General features: G+C 40.1%; 1 protein-coding gene and 1 long non-coding RNA gene across 2 annotated transcripts; one reads left to right on the top strand and one right to left on the bottom strand.

Annotated features, from left to right (window-relative positions):
- The first annotated feature begins 3290 nt into the window (after positions 1-3290).
- Positions 3291-20515, top strand: psmd5 (proteasome 26S subunit, non-ATPase 5). Its single transcript, XM_034192597.1, has 10 exons — positions 3291-3474; positions 7826-7970; positions 11204-11317; positions 11407-11535; positions 12277-12386; positions 12588-12730; positions 14082-14273; positions 14518-14627; positions 16305-16445; positions 20188-20515. The coding sequence occupies exons 1-10, from the start codon at positions 3302-3304 to the stop codon at positions 20443-20445; spliced, it is 1515 nt and encodes a 504-aa protein (XP_034048488.1). The 5' UTR covers positions 3291-3301; the 3' UTR covers positions 20446-20515.
- LOC117529743 lies at positions 6969-11871 on the bottom strand. The gene is made up of 3 exons (XR_004566086.1): positions 11860-11871; positions 10796-10805; positions 6969-7801 (listed from the first exon to the last, which is right to left on the bottom strand). It is a non-coding gene; the product is annotated as an uncharacterized LOC117529743 (long non-coding RNA).
- Positions 20516-21818: the final 1303 nt, after the last annotated feature.

Raw genomic sequence — 21818 nt, forward strand, 5'->3', positions numbered from 1 at the left:
CCCACAGGCGAATGACGTAACCGACAGGCGTGAAAAAACTCACGCATGTGCACGAGGGTTCAAGGTTGGCTGATGTAATCACATGTGATTCAAATCCATATAGTTTTTGAAAAAAATAAAAAGGTACACAAAATAAAAAAGGTACTCACAGACCTCGTAGGGTCAAATAGGATCATAAAACTTTTTTATTATTATTCCTAGTTGATACTAGACTGGTTAATAAAATACTAGTGTGTTGCCCGTGGGGATCCACAGGCTCTAGATTGGATAGTGTTGATAAAAAAGTAGATGACATTTTTCAAGGGTGGCAATAAATTATGCAAAGTTTCTATAATAATTTGAAATGGTGTGTGAGTCCAGAATGTAAATATCAATATCTATTGTTCACTGTTGTTACGTAATATCCGTAATTTCTCTAACAATATTAGTCCTATCAATGTTCCCGTTTTGGTGGCGTTCATCCTTGACCCAAAATACATAAGCATACCAAACAGTAAATGTCAGCTCTTCCGAGTTTCTCCATATTTGAAGTTACACACACGAACGTACACATACAAGTACACACAGGCCACTTCACTTTTAAGGTGATTTACCACCCCCCTACTGGAATGGTGCATGCATGTAGAATGTATATCAATGTCCATTGTTCACTGTTGTTAGCTAATATCCGTAGTTTCTCCAAAAATATTAGCCCTATCAATGTTACGTTTTGGCAGTGTTCATCCTTGACCCAAAATATATAGCTACACCAAACGGAAAATATCAGCTCTCCCCATTTTCTCCATGTTCGAAATTACACATACGCACGCATGCACTCATACATTCGTCATATTGAGTTTTCAAATCTGGTGAAATCTCAGAGAGTTCGCCACTCTGTGAGATGTTAATAACACTGAGAAATGCATTGAGAGGCTCAGATAACTATGCAATTTAACAGGTGCACATGGATAACAGCATCAACATCGCAAGGTAAAACTCTTTGTATGTTGTGCCTAAAACTCTTGTGAATATATTATCTAGATTTTTAGATGTTGCAATTGTATTTGTTTTATGTTTATTTAACCTTTATTTAATCAGGTTAGTCCCATTGAGATTGAGGCCTCTTTTGCAAGGGAGACGTGGACAATTATAAAGTTTCCAATTCACTAAGCTGGATGTCTTTAAATGTGGGAGGAAACCGGAGCACCCGGAGGAACCCAACACAAACACGGGGAGAACATGCAAACTCCACACAGAAAGGCCACAGGTGGGAATCGATCCCATGAACTTCTTGCTGTGAGGCAACAGTGCCAACCACTAATCCACCGTGCTGTCTAGATGTATGTAAAGGTGTGAGAATCTCAGGTTGTTTCACATTATTTTCAATGGGAATTGCTGTGAGCCGCGATCGCTTCCTGTTCATGTCATTCTGGGGGAAAGTGATGTTTGCTCTTTAATGTCCTGCTTATTGTCCTTTACAACACTTTTTGTGACATTTCTTCCAGAGTAATATATATAAAATGTCTTAATTTGATTTGCATTCATGAAGTTCCATGCAGGTTGAACGTAGCACATGGACAATTTGTTTTAGCAAGTTTTTGTTGGGAAGGTGTAGTGACACGGACCCACAACAGGGGGGCGTTAATGAACGGACAATGGATGAACCAAAAAGTAACAATTTAATGTTGTGAATTGCACAACGGAATACAGACAATAACAATAGAGGAGTACAGTCAATCGTATACAAGGTGACGTGTGGGCAGGCTCGAGGATAGAAGACGTCAGTCCAGAGAAGAGTCGGATCCCACACGGCTTCCACCGCCAGCGGATCTGAAGAACATCGGAGCCGCCAAGTCCCGAGTCCCAGGTGGCCACTGTCTCCAGCTGTCAGACCAGGTACTGCTGGCAGAAACAGAAACAGTTAATGCTGGGTGTGTGAAGACACACCCAGTAATCGTCCCTTAATCAGTTCCTCTGGGAGGGAGAACCTCCACCTCCAGAAACAGTTTCACCCGTGCAGCTCCTGTCAGTCTCTTCCCTGGATGGAGTGAGAGGCGAAGAACGTCGCACTCCCACTATCCGCCAATCCAGCTTCAGACTTAGTCCACAGGAATACGGCTGCACACAGAACAATGTTTAGTTACAATAATAATCACCGCAGAGAAGGTTACCTCGATTGGTAGCTGATTTCTCGGCGAGGAGGTGGAGTTGCAGTCCGGCTTTTATGGTGATGAGTTGAACGAGTGACAGCTGGTGCTGATAAGTGACAGCTGTCACTCCCAGCAGCTCCAACGCCCTCTCGTGCTTGAAGCCCGCACTCCAAGCAGGGTGCCATTGGGTGGTGGTGGGCCAGCAGTACCTCCTCTTCAGCGGCCCACACAACAGTTTTCAGAGGTCTCATGCATGCAGTCTCTTAGAAATGTTATGAAAGGCATAAAAATGTACATTTTGGTAGTCTATGTTGTTTTGACTGCAGCGCCTCTCTAGTGTGCAAGAGATTATAGGATATCTCAATAGAAGCCACTTGGCTATTAATATGAGCAAAACTCATTCTATGGTAGACGAAGGCACAAACAGGAAATAGCACAAAACAATCCGAAAATGGCACAGAAAAAATCTGCCCATAGGGGAAAAAGCCACAAACCGGACAACATAGTTGTAAAAAGCTGTAAAAAGCCACAAACCGATGGTAGACAAAGCCAAAAACCAGACAACATTGCTGTAAAAAGCCACAAACCGATGGTAGGTTCTGCAACAATTATTCAATTTTAAATTATTGTTTGATGATATATATATATATATATATATATATATATATATATACACACACACACACACACAGATAGTGAAGCACTTCGCTCATTAATGTCAGCGACATCGAACATATAATGTGTGAAATCATAGTCATATCGTATATCATATTGCTATGACAATATTGCGATATAAAATAATTTCATTTACATCTAAAGGCAGGGGGTTAAAAGGGGGTCTGGGGGAGTGGAGCTCCCCAGAAGCTGAAAGGCAAAAAAAATATATATATATATATATATATATATATATATATATATATATATATATATATATATATATAAGATGGGGGGTCTGGGGGGCAGAAGCTGAAAGGTTTTAGCCATGCTAATGCTCCCCTGAAGTATTTACTCAAAAATAGTCTGAAGGACCTAAATGTCCATGTGCATGTCCGCGACAAAAACATATTATGTAGCTGATGCAATAATAGACTAGTCCTGAAGATGGCAGCAATGCAACGGTTTGGATGCTGGCTGTTGATTAAACCCCAGTAAAGAAAAGAAGAAGAAGCAACATGGCTGTTCCTATTGAGCGCTTGTTGGAGGATCTCTGTGGTGTTGAAGATCCGTCTGAAGAGCTGCAGAGTTTGAAAACAGCACTTTTGTCGACACCCGTCAGTGCGCTGAGGGAAGCAGCGAGCAGACAGCGTTTGGATGTGATTTTTTCTCTTCTGAAGTCCAACGAAAGGTTACAGTCGATCATTCAGTCACGTAACAGTGGCAGACGGAGTCATTACAAAGTGCTAGCAGCTAATTTAACTGCGTGGGGATGCGAGTCAAATCGGATTTATGACAGCTACAAAATGTTTTCCATCATTTGAAGCTCATTGTGACACTGCATTTTGCGAAGAGTAATGACTATAAAAAGCGACGCTAGTCGGTTTAGCGGCTAATGCTAACTTTAAATATCGAAATTAACCTCTGTAAATAATATGTACAAGGGTAGGCTGAAAAGTTCTAAGGCTCACCAAGAAGGAGAAATTGCATTTCAATAAAACTTGGCATTCATTAAGTTCAACTCTTCTGATGACTGTGTTATTTTCTTCCAGGTTGTGAGGTAGTTTGTGGTTCATAGCCAAGTTTGAAAGTTCCTGGTAGTGGGAAACGGCAAAAATGGACAAAATCTGGCATCGCGGTGTGATTAAGTACCTGCATAAGAAGGGGTTAAAGCCCAAGGACATTCATGTGGATATGGTTGCTACATTAGGGGATGAAGCTCCCTCCATATCTACATGCAGAAGTGGGCAGCTGAATTTAAGAGGGGCAGAGAGAGCCTTGAAGACGACCCAAGGTCTGGGCGGTCTGCAACAGCCACAACCCAGAAAAACATTGACCTTGTTCATGAAATGGTGATGGATGACAGACGATCAACAATCAGCTAGCAGATGCTGTGGGAATATCCCATGAGAGAATTGAACACATTCTGCATGAAGAACTTGGAATGTCAAAGGTGTCAGCTTGGTGGGTGCCACGTCTTCTGACGCCTGATCAGAAACGCACCAGGCTAGTCATGTCGAAGGCAAACTTGGCGCAATTTGAAGAGGATCCAGCCAATTACATGGAACGTTTTCTTACCCAGGATGAGTGTTGGGTTCACCACTTTGAACCAGAGACAAAAAAAACAATCAATGCAGTGGAAACACCCAAGGTCACCACCTCCAAAGAAGGCCAAGGTCGTTTTGTCTGCTGGAAAGGTTATGGTTTCAGTTTTCTGGGATGCCAAGGGCATTGTGTTTGTGGACTATCTTGAAAAGGGACAAACCATAAATGGACAGTACTATTCTAACCTACTGAGACAGTTACGCAAGGCTATCAAAAAGAAGCGACCAGGAAAGCTGACGAAAGGGGTGCTATTCCATCAAGACAATGCCCCAGCTCACAAGTCAACAGTGGCCATGGCCACTGTCCACGAGTGTGGATTCGAACTGGTAGATCACCCACCATACTCCCCTGACTTGGCACCCTTGGACTCTCATCTGTTCCCAAACCTGAAAAAAAAACTTGGCTGGGTTAGGTGATGGCTGCTGTTGAGGACTATTTTGACTCTCAAGATGAAAGCTTCTATAAGAGAATCGAAGCACTCAAGCACCGCTGGAAGAAGTATGTGGAGTTACAGGGAGACTATGTAGAAAAATAACCCTGAATTTGTTCAATTCGACAACTGCATCATAGTCAGCCTTAGAACTTTTCAGCCTACCCTCGTATATGTCGCGGACATGAACGAGCGAAGCTCTTCAGCATCTCACCATGTCATTTAGGTCTAGGGATGGGTATTGATAAGATTTTATGATGTCAGTGCCATTATTGATTCCGCTTATCAATCCGATTCCTTATCGATTAACTTATCAATACAGACGGTTGCCCAGTTCCGGATCACCTTTTTTAAAGTCCCGCTATACGGAGCCATAATGCAACTGAATGTCCTTTATTGTGTATTGTTGTATTGGGTATTTGTTTGTTATTTAGCTGAAAAAGTCTGGGTGGAGTAGAGCTTCTACAACCCCTGGCAAAAATTATGGAATCACCGGCCTTGGAGGATGTTCATTCTGTTGTTTAATTTTGTAGGAAAAAAGCAGATCACAGACATGACACAAAACTAAAGTCATTTCAAATGGTAACTTTCTGGCTTTAAGAAACACTATAAGAAATCAAGAAAAAAAGATTGTGGCAGTCAGTAAGGGTTACTTTTTTAGACCAAGCAGAGGAAAAAAATATGGACTCACTCAATTCTGAGGAATAAATTATGGAATCACCCTGTAAATTTCCATCCCCAAAGCTAACACCTGCGTCAAATCACATCTGCTCGTTGACATTGACCCTATGTCATGAAATTGACCCTATGTGTCTTTTTGCAAGGAATGTTTTCACAGTTTTTGCTCTATGGCAAGATGTATTATCATCTTGAAAAATGATTTCATCATCCCCAAACATCAGAAAAGTGTCCAAAATATCAACGTAGACTTGTGCATTTATTGATGATGTAATGACAGCCATCTCCCCAGTGCCTTTACCTGACATGCAGCCCCATATCATCAATGACTGTGGAAATTTACATGTTCTCTTCAGGCAGTCATCTTTATAAATCTCATTGGAACGGCACCAAACAAAAGTTCCAGCATCATCACCTTGCCCAACACAGATTTGAGATTCATCACTGAATATGACTTTCATCCAGTCATCCACAGTCCACGATTGCTTTTCCTTAGCCCATTGTAACCTTGTTTTTTTCTGTTTAGGTGTTAATGATGGCTTTCGTTTAGCTTTTCTGTATGTAAATCCCATTTCTTTTAGGCGGTTTCTTACAGTTCGGTCACAGACGTTGACTCCAGTTTCCTCCCATTTGTTCCTCATTTGTTTTGTTGTGCATTTTTGATTTTTGAGACATATTGCTTTAAGTTTTCTGTCTTGACGCTTTGATGTCTTCCTTGGTCTACCAGTATGTTTGCCTTTAACAACCTTCCCATGTTGTTTGTATTTGGTCCAGAGTTTAGACACAGCTGACTGTGAACAACCAACATCTTTTGCAACATTGCGTGATGATTTACCCTCTTTTAAGAGTTTGATAATCCTCTCCTTTGTTTCAATTGACATCTCTCGTGTTGGAGCCATGATTCATGTCAGTCCACTTGGTGCAACAGCTCTTCAAGGTGTGATCACTCCTTTTTAGATTCAGACTAACAAGCAGATGTGATTTGATGCAGGTGTTAGTTTTGGGGATGAAAATTTACAGGGTGATTCCAGAATTGAGTGAGTCCATATTTTTTTCCCTCTGCTTGGTCTAAAAAAGTAACCGTTACTGACTGGCACAATCTTTTTTTCTTGATTTCTTATAGTGTTTCTTAAAGCCAGAAAGTTGCCATTTGAAATGACTTTAGTTTTGTGTCATGTCTGTGATCTGCTTTTTTTCTACAAAATTAAACAACTGAATGAACATCCTCCGAGGCGAGTGATTCCATTATTATTGCCATGGGTTGTACTTAGTGTGAAGCCACATTATGTGTGGTGCAAACATTTGCCAGAAATGGATCACTTTTGCCGGTTCCGGATCAGGACACTCTGTGTCACTTTGGGGGCATTCCTGGCATCTGGCTGGAGCCTTTCTAATGTAGAATGATACACACTGTGCCCGAGAATGTCTTTTGAACACAAAATTATAGAAATTATACTTATTAAATGAGAATTTACTTTGTTTTAAAAGGCGCCGTTATACGTTTTTACGAGCAAAAAATGAAGTGTGGAGGTGAGATTTCTCCCGAATTTAAAAGTAAAAGCCCCCACATTCATGCCCATTCGTGATTTTCTCCCCAGTGGAGCAGACTGTGGCTGCGGTCAACATCCGCATCAAAACAGCGAGCGTAGTCTCTGGACCTGTTGCCAGATTTGGCGCAGCTCCGCACAGCAGACAGGAGGGCTGTGTGAGTGACCCGCTGCTGCGTTTACCGAGCCCGCAGACTCAGTAAGCGCATTGCAGGCAGTGAAAGCAATCGCGATCGCAGTGATGCCGACTGGTGCCGTGACCGGCCCGCCTGATAAGGACGCAGAAAATGTGCTGTTAAAAAAAAAAAAAAAAAAAAAAAGGCATGCAAAATGGCACTAAAAAAATCCACAAAACTGCGAGGCTGCGAAAGGTGAACCGCGTTATAGCGAGGGACCACTGTACCTTTATATTGCCTCTGAGGGTACTGTCATATTCATTGGCTTTCAAGCAACTACTGGTCGATGGATTTGACCCAAGTTCCCCATGTGGCGCTCTGACATTGTCATAGTTGACTACTTTTTCAATTAGGAGGCCAAAAATTTTCAAGCTCTGAGATATGAGGAATACAGTGCATGATGAGCTGAAAGATAGCCACTACCACCTTCTTTGTGTGTAACAAACGTGGCTCTTGCTGCATTACTGCCACCATCAGGTGATGTTTAGTACCACTGCCAGGAGGAATCATTTATCGCTATTAAGGCTTCTAATAACTGTCCATATTCATTCACATCATAGATTAGAATAAATACCGAAACCTCTGTGTTCTTTCCTGTGTTCACAGGGAGCATGTTGAGGTCTGTGCTGACATCCTTGAACGCTTCTTAGCAGCCATCAGCCCAGTGGACCTGGCCCAGCACTACAGAGCAGAGCTGCAGGGGGGTCTGACCCATCCTCACGATGCTGTTAAAACACTGGCTTTGACACAGGTAATATTTTCTCTCCGTACAGTTACACACAGCTGCCACTATTCTTTTTTGCAGTCTGTGCAAAGCCGGGTGAAAATGTTGTTTCTAATTAGTAGTGATGGAGAAACCGACGCTTTTTAAACTACTGAATCAATATGAAGTGATTGTGTTGAAATGGTTCAGTGGTTCGTGGCATTTGATATAATTAAATTTGGCAACATCTGCTGGCCAAACTTCAGCATAGCATGTGCATGGAACAGTAAAGGGTAGGGTGTCACGAAACAGGCACTGTTACGTACGTTATAAAGGTTCTGTGTGCATCTTGAAATTTTTGATAATTTATTTTTCTTTTAGAGACATTAATAATATACTTGTTATAATATGATTGTGCCATCATAAAATACTGTATGTAATAGAGATATAAATTGTGAAATGCTTATGTAACTAGGGACTGGTATGACAATAGTTGCACAAATTGAAGGGGATTTTGGGGGCTTCAAAGGTTTTTATTTTATTTTATTACAAGATCATTTAAGGCAGTGCTAGGCTTGAGTCTGTTCCTCTGCTTGTGACTACCTCTCCAGTTTTGGAGAAGGCCCTTTCACACAAAATAGAAATTGCTGGCATATGAAGATAGATTTTTGGCCATTTTGCAGAGAGTCACATAAACAGCTTATTTGTTTATCTGACTTATCTGCCAACTAACTAACCTATTAATCTTTCTCTGGATGTGTACTTAATATGTGTGTGTAAATCGGTATGTATAGTGTCTAATATCTATGTGCCAATATGAGTGTATAAATGTATGATGGTTTGTCTAATCTAATGCTAATCTTACATAAATCTCCCTCTCTGGTTGTCAGTCGATATAATTGTAACATATCGACCGATAGTGTGTGACACAAAAATGCTTTATTAGGGGAGTCACGCTTTTTTCGCAGGGTGAAGTGAGGCAGCGACACTTCTGCTTCCAAAAATTGATACTGTGTCAAGATGTCTGCGTCAAGCATAACATCACTACACTACCGCAACAGATGATTATTTTCATAAATAATTAATTGAGAAAATAATCACAATTAATTGATGAGTTGCTTGGTCCATAAAATTGTGAAAAATGGCAATCAGTGTTTTTCAGATCCTAATATGTAGGGACATGCACACAGTAGGCCAGTGCCTTTGATTAGGTTCTGCACCTGATTTCTTGTTTTGCTTCGCCAAAGTCACTTAAATTGTGCCGGAAAGAAGAATAGAGATTAATATGTATAGGGAATAAAGAGTAAGTGTTTCTCTTCATTTTTGCTGAATTTCAGAAGGATCGGCCCTTTCACAAAGATTCTGGTCGATTGCTAAAATCCGGATTAAGACCAGGAAAACAAGCTTGATTCCTAGCACAAAAATGCCCATAACTTCCTTAATACTTAAGATAATCACATGAGTTTGGTGTCATTTTAAAGGGTTTTTCATTTTCTTTCTGAATTCACAGTCAGATTTTATATTGGTATTGGGATAGAGTTTTTATACACTTCCCTATATGATACATTCAAATGTACTGTTTTGTCTGAAACTCAGAGATATATGCCCGGGAGGAGTAAAGGACTCAGTAAAATAAAACAAAGTATTCACATTTAAGAAGCTGAAAAAAATTTTAATTTTGATTTTAAAATGACCCAAATTGAAAATTGATCAAAATAGTTGCTTAATGTAATGATTCTTTAATAGATTAATCAGCTAATTGTACCTCTATGTCTGACCTTGAATTGAAACTATAAAATTTAAGCACATATTCAGACAAAAGGAAGCAACTGGAAAATGTCAAAATAATTATTTTTATGCATTTATTTATATTGGCATACGAGGGCTGTCCATAAAGTATAGGTCCTTTTTATTTTTTTCAAAAACTATATGGATTTCATTCATATGTTTTTACGTCAGACATGCATGAACCCTCGTGCGCATGCGTGAGTTTTTCCACGCCTGTCAGTGACGTCATTCGCCTGTGAGCACTCCTTGTGGGAGGAGTCGTCCAGCCCGTCGTCGGAATTCCTTTGTCTGAGAAGTTGCTGAGAGACTGGCGCTTTGTTTGATCAAAATTTTTTCTAAACCTGTGAGACACATCGAAGTGGACATGGTTCGAAAAATTAAGCTGGTTTTCAGTGAAAATTTTAACGGCTGATGAGAGAATTTGAGGTGACACTGTCGCTTTAAGGACTTCCCACGGTGCGCTGCGCTCTCAGGCGGCGTCATCAGCCTGTTTCAAGCTGAAAACCTCCACATTTCAGGCTCTATTGATCCAGGACGTCGTGAGAGAACAGAGAAGTTTCAGAAGAAGTCGGTTTCAGCATTTTATCCGGATATTCCACTGTTAAAGGAGATTTTTTTAATGAAAGACGTGCGGACGGGTCCGCGCGTCGGGACGCAGCCGACGCGGCGCGGCGGCACAGGAAAAACACCTCCGTGTTGATAACCATTTGTAAAATCCAGGCGGCTTTTGATTGCTTTCAGTGGAGTGAGTATATGAGAAATTGTTTAACAGCTGGACATGTTCCAACTTGTCCTTAAGGCTTCCAACAGAGGTGTTTTTCCTGTGGCGGAGCGTCGCGGCGGCTGCGAGCCGACGCGCGGACCCATCCGCACGTCTTTCATTAAAAAAATCTCCTTTAACAGTGGAATATCCGGATAAAATGCTGAAACTGACTTCTTCTGAAACTTCTCTGTTCTCTCACGACGTCCTGGATCAATAGAGCCTGAAATGTGGAGGTTTTCAGCTTGAAACAGGCTGATGACGCCGCCTGAGAGCGCTGTGCGACGTCTCGCACCGTGGGAAGTCCTTAAAGCGACAGTGTCACCTCAAAATCTCTCATCAGCCGTTAAAATTTTCACTGAAAACCAGCTTAATTTTTCGAACCATGTCCACTTCGATGTGTCTCACAGGTTTAGAAAAAATTTGATCAAACAAAGCGCCAGTCTCTCAGCAACTTCTCAGACAAAGGAATTCCGACGACGGGCTGGACGACTCCTCCCACAAGGAGTGCTCACAGGCGAATGACGTCACTGACAGGTGTGGAAAAACTCATGCATGCGCACGAGGGTTCAAGCATGTCTGATGTAAAAACATATGAATGAAATCAATATAGTTTTTGAAAAAAATAAAAAGGACCTATACTTTATGGACAGACCTCGTATGTGGTATTTTGGTGGCTGTATGAGCTCCACTGTGGTGCAGTTGTAGTCATATTCCCGTTTTTCTCTGTCAGATTGGTAGAATGGTGGCACACTCTCACGCCGTCACCGAAATCCTCAACAACCATGACATTCTCCGAGAGGTCATCCACTGCATTGGAGAAGAGAAGATGACTGTAGCAAAACAAGTGAGTACTAATGCATCAAAGTCCACATTTAATAAGAATTTATGATCTACATAATTCCACAGTCATGGAGGAAAGTTTTTCCCCTGTAGGCCATTCAGTCCCTGTCTAAACTTGGTCACTCTAAGCCTGGGTTAGACGCACTGTTCCAGAGTGAACTGCTGAAGGTTCTGAAGGATGTGATGGCCACAAGTGACATCGTCAGATATAGAATATATGAGGTAGCTTCTCACATTTTCATAATGCTACAGAAACTACTTTTATTTTTGTTTCACCTTTCAGTGATTTGTATGACTGATCTATTAATTGTTAAGGTGAATAAAAAAATGTGAATATTTCCCACATTCCAAGGGTGTAAATAGCTTGTTTTGTCATGCAAACTGTTAAATACTAAAGCATACTCAAGTTCTAGTGTTATTAAACAGAAAAGGAGTAATTAATGCTGATTTACAGGAACCAGTTTGGTATTTTAATCTTTGAGATAAACTGTATCCAAAAGATGGAAATAATCCGATAATGTGGGAGTTCTTAACACTTAAAACTACATGCATGTGTTGAAATTTATGTGTTCATACTTTTTTTTTTTAAATAAACCCAGTCTTCCTCAAATCCCACGTCTCTTAAAAAGAAAAAAAAGGTTTGGTCCTTAGAATAAAAATATGTACTTTATTGTACCTTGGGTTTCATAAATTATAATAGTAACAATAATTGTAGGTGGAATTTTGTTTTTGGCCTCTCAAATTTTGTTATTGTTATAAGTCATTCATCTGGGAACAAAATTTCAGTTTGTCATTTGTTGGCAATAAATTTGAATCATTTTCAGTGAAACAGTCACATGTTAATTTTCTCAGCTCCCAATTCAGTAACATGAAATCTGTGTACGTGTGTTTAATGTATGTACATACAGAACTGCTTCCATATAACAGCTTAAAGGAATAAGTTGATTTCTTCTTTGCTTGCAGCTGGTGGTTGAAATTGCATCTGTATCTCCCGTATCCCTTGGTTACTGTGCAAACAGCAGCCTCATTTCTCAGCTGCTCAGTGAACTGACGGGAGATGACGTACTGATCAGGTGATTATAATATATATACATCTATAGCGTGTATATAAAAATGCAGTCACATACAACTGGAGATTTGCAGTAACATGCCTTGTAAACAGTCAGCAAAGTTTGCTTCACATTAATATCTCTCATCTGGTAGTTGGACTGTTGTCTCTGCCATAAAAATTCAATTATAACCTTTTGTTGTTGTTGTTTGGTCTTTTTCTCCAGGGCCACAGCCATTGAGATGGTGACCACACTAGCGCACAGTCAGCATGGCCGTCAGTACTTGGCCCAAAAAGGTATCACAGACAAGATCTCCAGCATGATCACAGATGCAGAGAGTGACCCCTTTTCCTCTCTCTACCTACCTGGTGAGCCAAAGCTTAAATCTGAGGTAAAATCCATTAATTCGGTTGCACCCAGGTGAGTTTACCATTACTCTAAATTAATTCAGCGCCATGTCCAGAATCAAGAAGGATATCTGAATTTTTGTGTTAAATACCTAAGGCACTGTGCACTGGTGTAATTAAGTGGACATTTGGCGTAACATTTGGAGTTTGTTGTCAGAGATGCCTTATTTAACATAACTCAGGACATCTTCCTTTTGATATAGACTTTGGAACAATGTTCGAAATGCATGAGTTTCATGGATGCTTGAAACACTGCAAAGTTTGCTGTTTTACTACTTTGTAGTACCAACAAAAGGTTTTTGCACCGTCCCCAGTCACAAGTTCGGACCATTCTTAAATTCCTGTTTTACTTTCTCATGGTGTTGTATGTTTCCTCAGGTATTTTCCATTGTCGTGGGGGGTCATATTTCTCCCCACGGTTGCTATGTTAAATTGTTAGCTGGGCAGACAACAGTGACAAGCACATGCCTAGTGTTGAGGGGGCAGACAAACTACATGCGAGTTCTGCCACAGTTGATCAATGTGGTGTACCAGTTTTCACCACAATGAACAGGGTTTGTCCTCATCATATGTCTTTTTAATTTGATATTACAAGCTGAGAGCATTTGTTTTTGAGTTATTATTACTCACTTACCCACTAAGCTATGGTACATGTTTGCTGTCCCAAATGCTATGCTGTTACCAGTGCAGGGAATAACTGAAAAGATACTTGAATCATTATTGTGACTTGTTTTACTTACTCGGGAAAAGGTGAGAACCATAATTTTTCTTTTTGGTTTACTACATTATCATTAACTGTACGTATATGCAATGCACTCTGGAGTAGTGAGGGAAAACTCCCTCAGTGTGTTTTTGATAACAAGAAGAAACCTCAAGCAGACCAGACTCAGTGGGGTGACCATCTGCTACGTCAAATCTAATAAGATCAGAAGGCACAGCACATATTTGACAGAACATGCAATAACAAAAAATATTGCAACTAAACCACCACATACAAAGTCATTTTATGAGCTGTTGTAATGTACTGTACAGTGCAAATTAATGACCTGCACCAGTGGAATTTTTTAAGACTATTAAAGTCAGCTATACCTGCATTAATTTTCATAGGGGTTCATAAGAAAAAGATGACAAACACACTTGTCACTGTGCGGATTTGAGAATAAAGAATTCCAAAGAAAAACATTTTCACAGACTCTCCATGTTACAGTCAGACATTATTCAATAAATAATCCAAATTTTATTGTGATGCTTTGTTGAATTAAATAATTTGATGTTGTATTGTTTAGAATTTTTTTTGGTGTCACTCATATAGGTTTGGTGAAGTTTTTTGGGAATCTGGCCATCATTGATAGTCCCCAACAGATTTGTGAAAGCTACCCAGTCTTCCAGAGCAAGGTCTTTGAGATGGCTCTAGACCCAGATCCTGCTATGATTGGTGTGGCTTTTGACACTTTGGGATTACTGGGATCTACTGTGGAGGGCAAACAGGTCCTACAGAAAACAGGTCAGTACATTGTCTTCATGTGATTGTGCATGTTTCAATCTGTTGCAATGAGTTGCAGTTATCTACTGTTCACACTCGTGTATTTGAAATACCTTCACTATGGGAAATTGCCCCTATTTTGTTCTTTTTTTTATTTAAAGGTTTCTAAAGTTTTGGTTTCTAAAGTTTTAGTTTATAAAATTCAAACCTGTGAAAGCACTGAATGATATCTTTTAGTTGTTGATAACACTCCGTTTGTCCTCAGGAGAAAAGTTCGAGAAGGTGTTGCTACGAATGAGTCAACTTGCCAGCTCAGGAGATACTGCGCTCAGAGTTCGTAGCTTGGAGGCCATAACACAACTTCTCACTCTGCAGGTAGGTGTGTGGTGAAATATAGCCTCTGTAAAAAAAAAAATTTAAATAAATTATACACCCTCTTAAGGGCCCCTTCACACATATTGCAAAGTTTGGACAGCATTTGGGTGAAAACAGCAAAACAGCACGAAACAGTTAGAAATTAGTGCACCACAAAACATCGCGCCAACAGCCAGGTGTGCACAAACCCGGTGCGAGGGTTCATGCACTCGCGCCCGTGTCTTTCGGGCAGGAACACACAGCGCCAGGTGCAGCACATCCCGGCGCTTATGTGGAGGAAATATAAAAAACCAGCCAGTACCTGTGGGACAACATTGCGCCGCTTATGTGGAAGAAAAAGAAAAACATATGACCCACTGGACATGAACCCGCGCCATCCAAAAGCTTTACTAGTCAGAGACTTTACCACTGAGCTACAGAGCTGTTCTTTGAAAGCTGCAGGAATCTGCCTCATATCAGGAAAGACTCCACCATACTATCTATATTGTACATTCTAAAAATATTATAGTCGTAAAGCATACCAAATGTTAGGGCTGCAGCTATCAGATATTTTTGGATAGAGTATTCTATCAATAATCGAGTAATCTGATTAAAAGTACTTTTGCATTTTTAAGCAACAATATCCATAGTCCAGTCCTCTCCCTAAACAGTGGCACAATGATGCTGCACCATCATGCAGACTATCAAATTTAGGGTGTTCCCTCTCTGTTTTCCCTGGTAATTAGTCATTTTTTTCATGTCATTACAAGTTGCTGAGGTTTCCCGGACCATAAGCAGAGGCGCTTGGCGGACAAGATGCGTGTGAATGTGAGCGCAGCCTGTGAAAAACAGCTTTTCTGCAAAAGCAGCATTGATAAATACGCTGTGCACCTTGGTGAAAACTCTGATCGAATCTGAATAAAGGCAGTTTTTGACTAATTAAACTTGATTCACTTGAACTGTGCGTCTTTTCGCTTCGTCTGAGAGGCAGAGAGCAGCCACATGGCTGCTTGTTTCTAAGAAATACACAAACACGCTGCTTGTCTTTAAATACGCAATAAGTCCATTTCTGATGATCAGCGTGGACCCTTTTTCTCTTAAGTCTTATTTTACTCAGTGTGCCGCTTTGGAAAGTTGTAGCTTCTGCTACATTGATTACCACCTTACATGAGTTATGTGCATGCTATGTCGTCTTCTGTGTTTTTTGTGGGAGCATTACAGCACCACATACAGGCCTGGTGTATATACCACAGCGTTTTCAGTGGTGCCGTGTTTAGGGAACACTTTAGTGACAGGAATTAAATTAATCCTCGAGGCAAAGAATTTGAAATGGGGAAGAAGAAAATAGGTCTGTGTTGCAATGGAATCCAAAAAAACGTACTTTTGCTGCATTGACATGTTGACTGTAAGTGTTCAGCAGTACACTGCATGTTGTTTTATCTTTACTGAGGAGGAAAGACAGACAGTGAGAAATGGAGTAGGTGGTGAAATATCGTCTCCACAGCAGGCAACTGTAGACTAAAATGCACGTAATGTAACCTGTAGGTTTCTGATAAAACCTTGGAGAAAACATTTTTCTAGTTGGCTTGTAATTACCCTGTAGTCACATTATTACCCAGCTTTACAGTACTTATGTCACAGTTCTGAAAAGCCATCATCAGACGAACCTGTCTAATTAATGATTGTGTTTTATTGCAGACAGAACAGCAAACAGATGACCTTTTGGCCCTGACAGAGTCCTGGTTCCACCTTTTGTCTCACCACCCCATGGACATGATTCGCAACATCAGCTCACAACCTTTTCCTGAACTTCACTGCTGGGCTCTACGTGTCTTCAATGTGAGCACTGAGCTGCTTTAAATATATATTTTTTTTATTTGCTTCTCTCATTATTGCTGAACAAATTTAAGGCCAGAATTACTGAAACCAGCTATTCTATGATGAATCCGCCTATTTATCAACACAGGCATCTCCAGTTAATTTTAATAATGAGTAACACAATCTACAAAGAGCAGCTCAAATTAGTGTAGATGCACAAACAAACACCTGAGGGTGCAAGTAATCAACCAGCAGCAGAGGCGCAGTTTTGTACTTGCACCATCACTTGAAAGCTACAACCATGCTAGTGATTAATCGCACATTATAGGCTGTACCTCTTTATGCATGGATTTGCAGCAACAGAGAGTTAACATTCACGCTTAAGATTTTATTATGTAGAATTTATGGACTCATGTTGTTAACATATTACATATGAAATCCCTGACATGTTGGTCATGTTAGCACCTTTCTGCACTCTGGCTTGTCCTATGGTAGAGTACAGTTTATTAAGTAAAATAACATATTGCACTGTGAGAGAGACCAGACCGCCTGCTTTCCTATGGCACAAAGCTAAGAAGTGCAGGATGCAAGTAGTAATGAATAAAATAAAGATTTGCCCAGCTGGGCTCATCTGTGAAGCTGAAAAATTATATAAAGAAGTCAGCAGGACTGTGTAGTTTGTGTGTCAGACGTCGTGGGTGAGCATACTTGTACATGTCGAAATTTCTCTACTTATTCTAAATTCAGTGTCACTTTTTATGAAGTTAATTCATGACAGCTTCAGTCGCTGAAGAAACTGCAGATTAACTTTTAGGTCTTGGTCACTCTTTTATTCACACACAACACTGGAATGGAACATTAGGAGAGGATCGGGGGGCTACAGTTATATGTTCCTAACATAAATCTGTCCCTCATTGTCAACTCTCATAACGTTGTATTACTTTGTTTTATAAAAGGGAAATGTACATTATGTAAACTTCTTTTTTTAATTTTGTATATAGGGGACCTTTATAAAGGGGAGTCGAAGAGCAGAAACACACACCATCTTAAACCCTGTTTCATGCCTTAATAATGGGGCTAATAGGATTTTGAAAAGATTTTTAAAACAAACATGAACATAAAAAGAAAACCCTCTTTGGAGACCATAGAAATGCTGTCAGATGGGGAATTGGAATAGTTTCGGGCGGAGTGAACCGCTGTGTGAACACAGCCATCTCCGCCCCACTGCGTTTGCTTCCTGTTCTGAGAAGAAACATCTTGTGTATTTACAAGTTAAAATATCAAATGACAAGGATCTCTTTAGGTGTCATGTACATAAGGATTAAACAACGAGAAGCTGTGCATTATACGGTTTGAATGCAGGACGCAGAGTGCATTCAAATAGTATAATGCACAGCTTCTCGTTGTTTAATCCGTTTATACCATGGTCCCACACAGTGAGCTAACACACAAATACTTAAGTTAACAGAATTTGATAAAAATGCGTAAGTATTTGGGACTATTTTATGCCAGTCTAAAGATATTTTCATCCTTGTCAACCATTCTTGTCTTCTTTCCCGTCTTCAATCTTGTCCAGTTTGTCCAATGTTAAATCTTTGTCGTTGCTTTTGCTGTTCTTCTCATTTGCCCTCCTCCTCTTCCCATTCCTCAAACGTTTTATTTTGGCCAGAAATATTCAAATTCACTTGGAAATCCATGTTTTATCGCGTTTCTGTCATTCACCTGTCAAAACACAGCTGATCTGCGCCAACTGATTTGTGCATTGCTATGGTGACTACCAGTCCTGAGTGATATTACAGTGACTTAACTCGCGGAACTACGTGTGCGTATACACGAAAATAATGCACGCCAGTTAGACATGGAATTCTCACTGACCATGGTATAAAACAAATGAATGTCTTACATTTGTGCAATGGTAAGAATATTGGCTTGAGTTGAAAGCTGGAATGTTTCATTCCACAAGGCTTCTTGCATTTGTAAACATTCAACATTTGTATGATTACTTAGGTTCTCCTAGCTGGATGTTCTAACATCTTTGAATTCCTCCAGAAAATTAAGAATGTGTTTTTGTAGTTTGCATGTCCTGATGGTGTCTTTCACTGATATAACTAATAAGTTAACATGGGTGGAGAACATTCTATCCAGTCCACAACATGCTGTCTGTTCTCGTCATGCCGTGCGTCCTCCAGTAGCATCTATCGTAAACATGTCAGGTGCAAATGGATTAAGACGTTCCAGTGGTAAAATCAGATTGAGTAATTAATTTATATACTCTGATTTTGCAGTCTGAATGGGAAGCAAAAATAACCCTGTCCATGCTTTTCTAGCACTAACTTCTTACTGCGCCTCTTTGGTAATGTGATAAGATATGAAATGAATAATAAGGAATGAAAATGTTTGTATATGATCATATGAATTGTTTTTATGTGAAAGAGAGTTGTAATGAAATGATTGAATATGATTGATGTGATTCTAAAAGACATGATTTAAAAAGGAGTGAATTCTCGGAAAAGCTGATGTGTTAAACAGAAAAGAGGAACTTGAGCAATCAAGTTACTGGTAGCCGAGACATAAGTTACTGGCAAGGGCTGCAGATGGCTTCCAGTAAAGGAAGGAGCAGGGAGGAGGTTTTGAGTCACCATCATCCCCATGGTTACCAAGATCAACTCAACAACAACAAGAGTTTTCGTATAAAAACTGTACAACAACAGGAAACGGGGTTATTCTTCCAGGGAGAGGTGCTGTTGCCACTTCTCCCCTGCTACGAGGAGATCACAAGACTTGACCATCTTGTGAGCTGCAATTGGAATCGTGGAGCGAGAGGATTGGAGACATAAGAGATCATCTGAGAGAGTTTTCAACTCCCACTCAGGCCGTCCAGTCACGGAGTAGCAGAGCATTGGAGAATAATCACTGGCCTTAAGTCTGAGTGGGGGTTGAAAACTCTCTCAGATGATCTCTTATGTCTCCAATCCTCTCGCTCCACGATTCCAATTGCAGCTCACAAGATGGTCAGGTCTTGTGATCTCCTCGTAGCGGGGGAGAAGTGGCAACAGCACCTCTCCCTGGAAGAATAACCCCGTTTCCTGTTGTTGTACAGTTTTTATACGAAAACTCTTGTTGTTGTTGAGTTGATCTTGGTAACCATGGGGATGATGGTGACTCAAAACCTCCTCCCTGCTCCTTCCTTTACTGGAAGCCATCTGCAGCCCTTGCCAGTAACTTATGTCTCGGCTACCAGTAACTTGATTGCTCAAGTTCCTCTTTTCTGTTTAACACATCAGCTTTTCCGAGAATTCATTCCTTTTTAAATCATGTCTTTTAGAATCACATTAATCATATTCAATCATTTCATTACAACTCTCTTTTACATAAAAACAATTCATATGATCATATACAAACATTTTCATTCCTTATTATTCATTTCATATCTTATCACATCTTAATCATTTTCAGTTGTTTTTATCATCAGCTCTTCTGGCCTTGCTTGCGACATCACTAACTTCTTTTTTCTCTGCCTCTGCACTAAAAACAACTTCTTTCAGTTTCTCTTTCTTCTGACTGCCATGAAAAACGACTTTAGTTCCTCTTTTTCTGTAACTGCACCCTTTATGAAAAACAACTCATATAATCATTCATTTTACTTATTTGTCACATACTTTTTCTAATCAACTTTTACTTTTTATTACAGTAATTATATATTTATTTTAATAACAAAGGAGGTTCTGCCCTGATCTTTAGTGTACAAAACTGTGTGTTGCAGGCCATTGCTACGCAGCTATGGGGTCAGAAGCTAATGATCAACACTCCTGGTTTCATGGAATACGTTTTGAATCGTTCCACAAGTCCTAACAAGGAGGCCAAAGATGCTAAGTTTGAACTCGTGGGGTCACTTGTGAGTTCACCAACAGCAGCAGACATACTGGGCAGCCAGCATTACATCCGTCTGAAAGCCTACCTCACAGAAGGACCTTACTATGTCTCAGCTGTGGCCTTAGTCGACACAGAAGGAGGAGACTGATCTAAAATGAAATGAAAATCTCATTACAGCTCTCTGGGAAGTGTGCAAGTAAAGGATTGGTGTTATCTGACTGTGGGTTTACATAATTGTCTCATTTTCTTGTCATTTAAAGAGCTGGAACAGAACATGAAGAGATAATCCAAGAAATAAATCCTACTAAAATGTCAAAATCCGAATTTTGAGTTCTTCAAAAGGATCAGCAATGATTTACACTCATCGACTCAACTGCATCAACTGAACCAGCACATAATGAGTGGATTAAACACTTTGGAGGTATTTTGGAACTCGTAAATTAAGAATATAATTTGCCACAAGAGGGGCACACATTAGAGCATACAAGTTAGCCAAGGTGCAACAACCATATTACGGTAACGCCAAAACATGTTCTAGCCTTTTAACCATGTGTAGGAGTTTTTAGTTTTGTGACAAACTGAAGAAAATGCTGAAAATTTCATGTCTTTAAAGTTCTCTTTTGTCTTTGTGCTACCAACCTTCACGATGATTGGTTTTGGTGTTTTTGAGTAATCCTAGTGTAAAAACAGAAATGAGTTAAAACATTACGCACTTGTCAGAGGACGTTCCAAAGCCAATCGGTTGTACTTCCATCATGTTCAGGGCTTGACAATAAGGCAATTTATGCACTGGCCCACAGGGCCAGTAGAATCTGAAAGTTACTGGCCCGGATGAAAATATCACTGGCCCATACTTTCACGCCTGTGCCGAACCGGGGGGTAACTGATAAGAATTTTTTAAATCAACACTCAGACATTAGAATTGGGTTTCCTTAATGTAAAAACACTTGAAAACAAACACAAAATTCTTATACTACATGATAAAAACCTTAAAGTGAGTAAACTTTGAAAAAAAATGTCGGTAGGTAACTGATAGGAATTTTTTCAACACTCAGACATTAATACAAAAATAAATTTATTTCTTGATCATTTACAAAATTAATATGTTAAATTTCATAAACCAAGTTCCCTTGCTAATGTTGTCACCGTGGGGTTTCCACAAGGGCATACTGATTAGACTTTTAAACTGGCGTATGAAATCATACCACATTGTCTATCAGACATGGTATATTTATACTTACTTGTTAGCATATTCTGGCATGGCCCTACAAGTTCCACAGAAGACAACCTCACTCTCCTCATCACGCTCCAGCCATGGCCGTCTTTTCTTCCAGGAAGTTTGCCAAGTTTTCCTCACCCTTCTCATATTCAGCATCAGCAGCCTTCCTCTTCTGTGGTTGTTTTGAGGGTGATAGCTGTTCTTTCCTTTGCTTTCCTGGTTTCTGCCCAGGGACAGGAGGTTTCAAGAAATTCATAATATTCACTGCGCTCGATCTTGCTTAAGCGAAAATGACGCGTCGA

This window comes from Thalassophryne amazonica, chromosome 17, assembly GCF_902500255.1.
Source record: "Thalassophryne amazonica chromosome 17, fThaAma1.1, whole genome shotgun sequence".
In the NCBI taxonomy this organism is placed as follows: Eukaryota; Metazoa; Chordata; class Actinopteri; order Batrachoidiformes; family Batrachoididae; genus Thalassophryne; species Thalassophryne amazonica.

What these genes read in the sequence shown, in the direction of transcription:
- psmd5 (XM_034192597.1), top strand. Translation starts at nt 3,302, where the DNA reads ATGGCTGTTCCTATTGAGCGCTTGTTGGAGGATCTCTGTGGTGTTGAA. An exon ending in CTTCTGAAGTCCAACGAAAG is followed by an intron (nt 3,475 to 7,825) that starts GTTACAGTCGAT and finishes CTGTGTTCACAG; the next exon opens with GGAGCATGTTGAGGTCTGTG. An exon ending in TCAGATATAGAATATATGAG is followed by an intron (nt 11,536 to 12,276) that starts GTAGCTTCTCAC and finishes CTTTGCTTGCAG; the next exon opens with CTGGTGGTTGAAATTGCATC.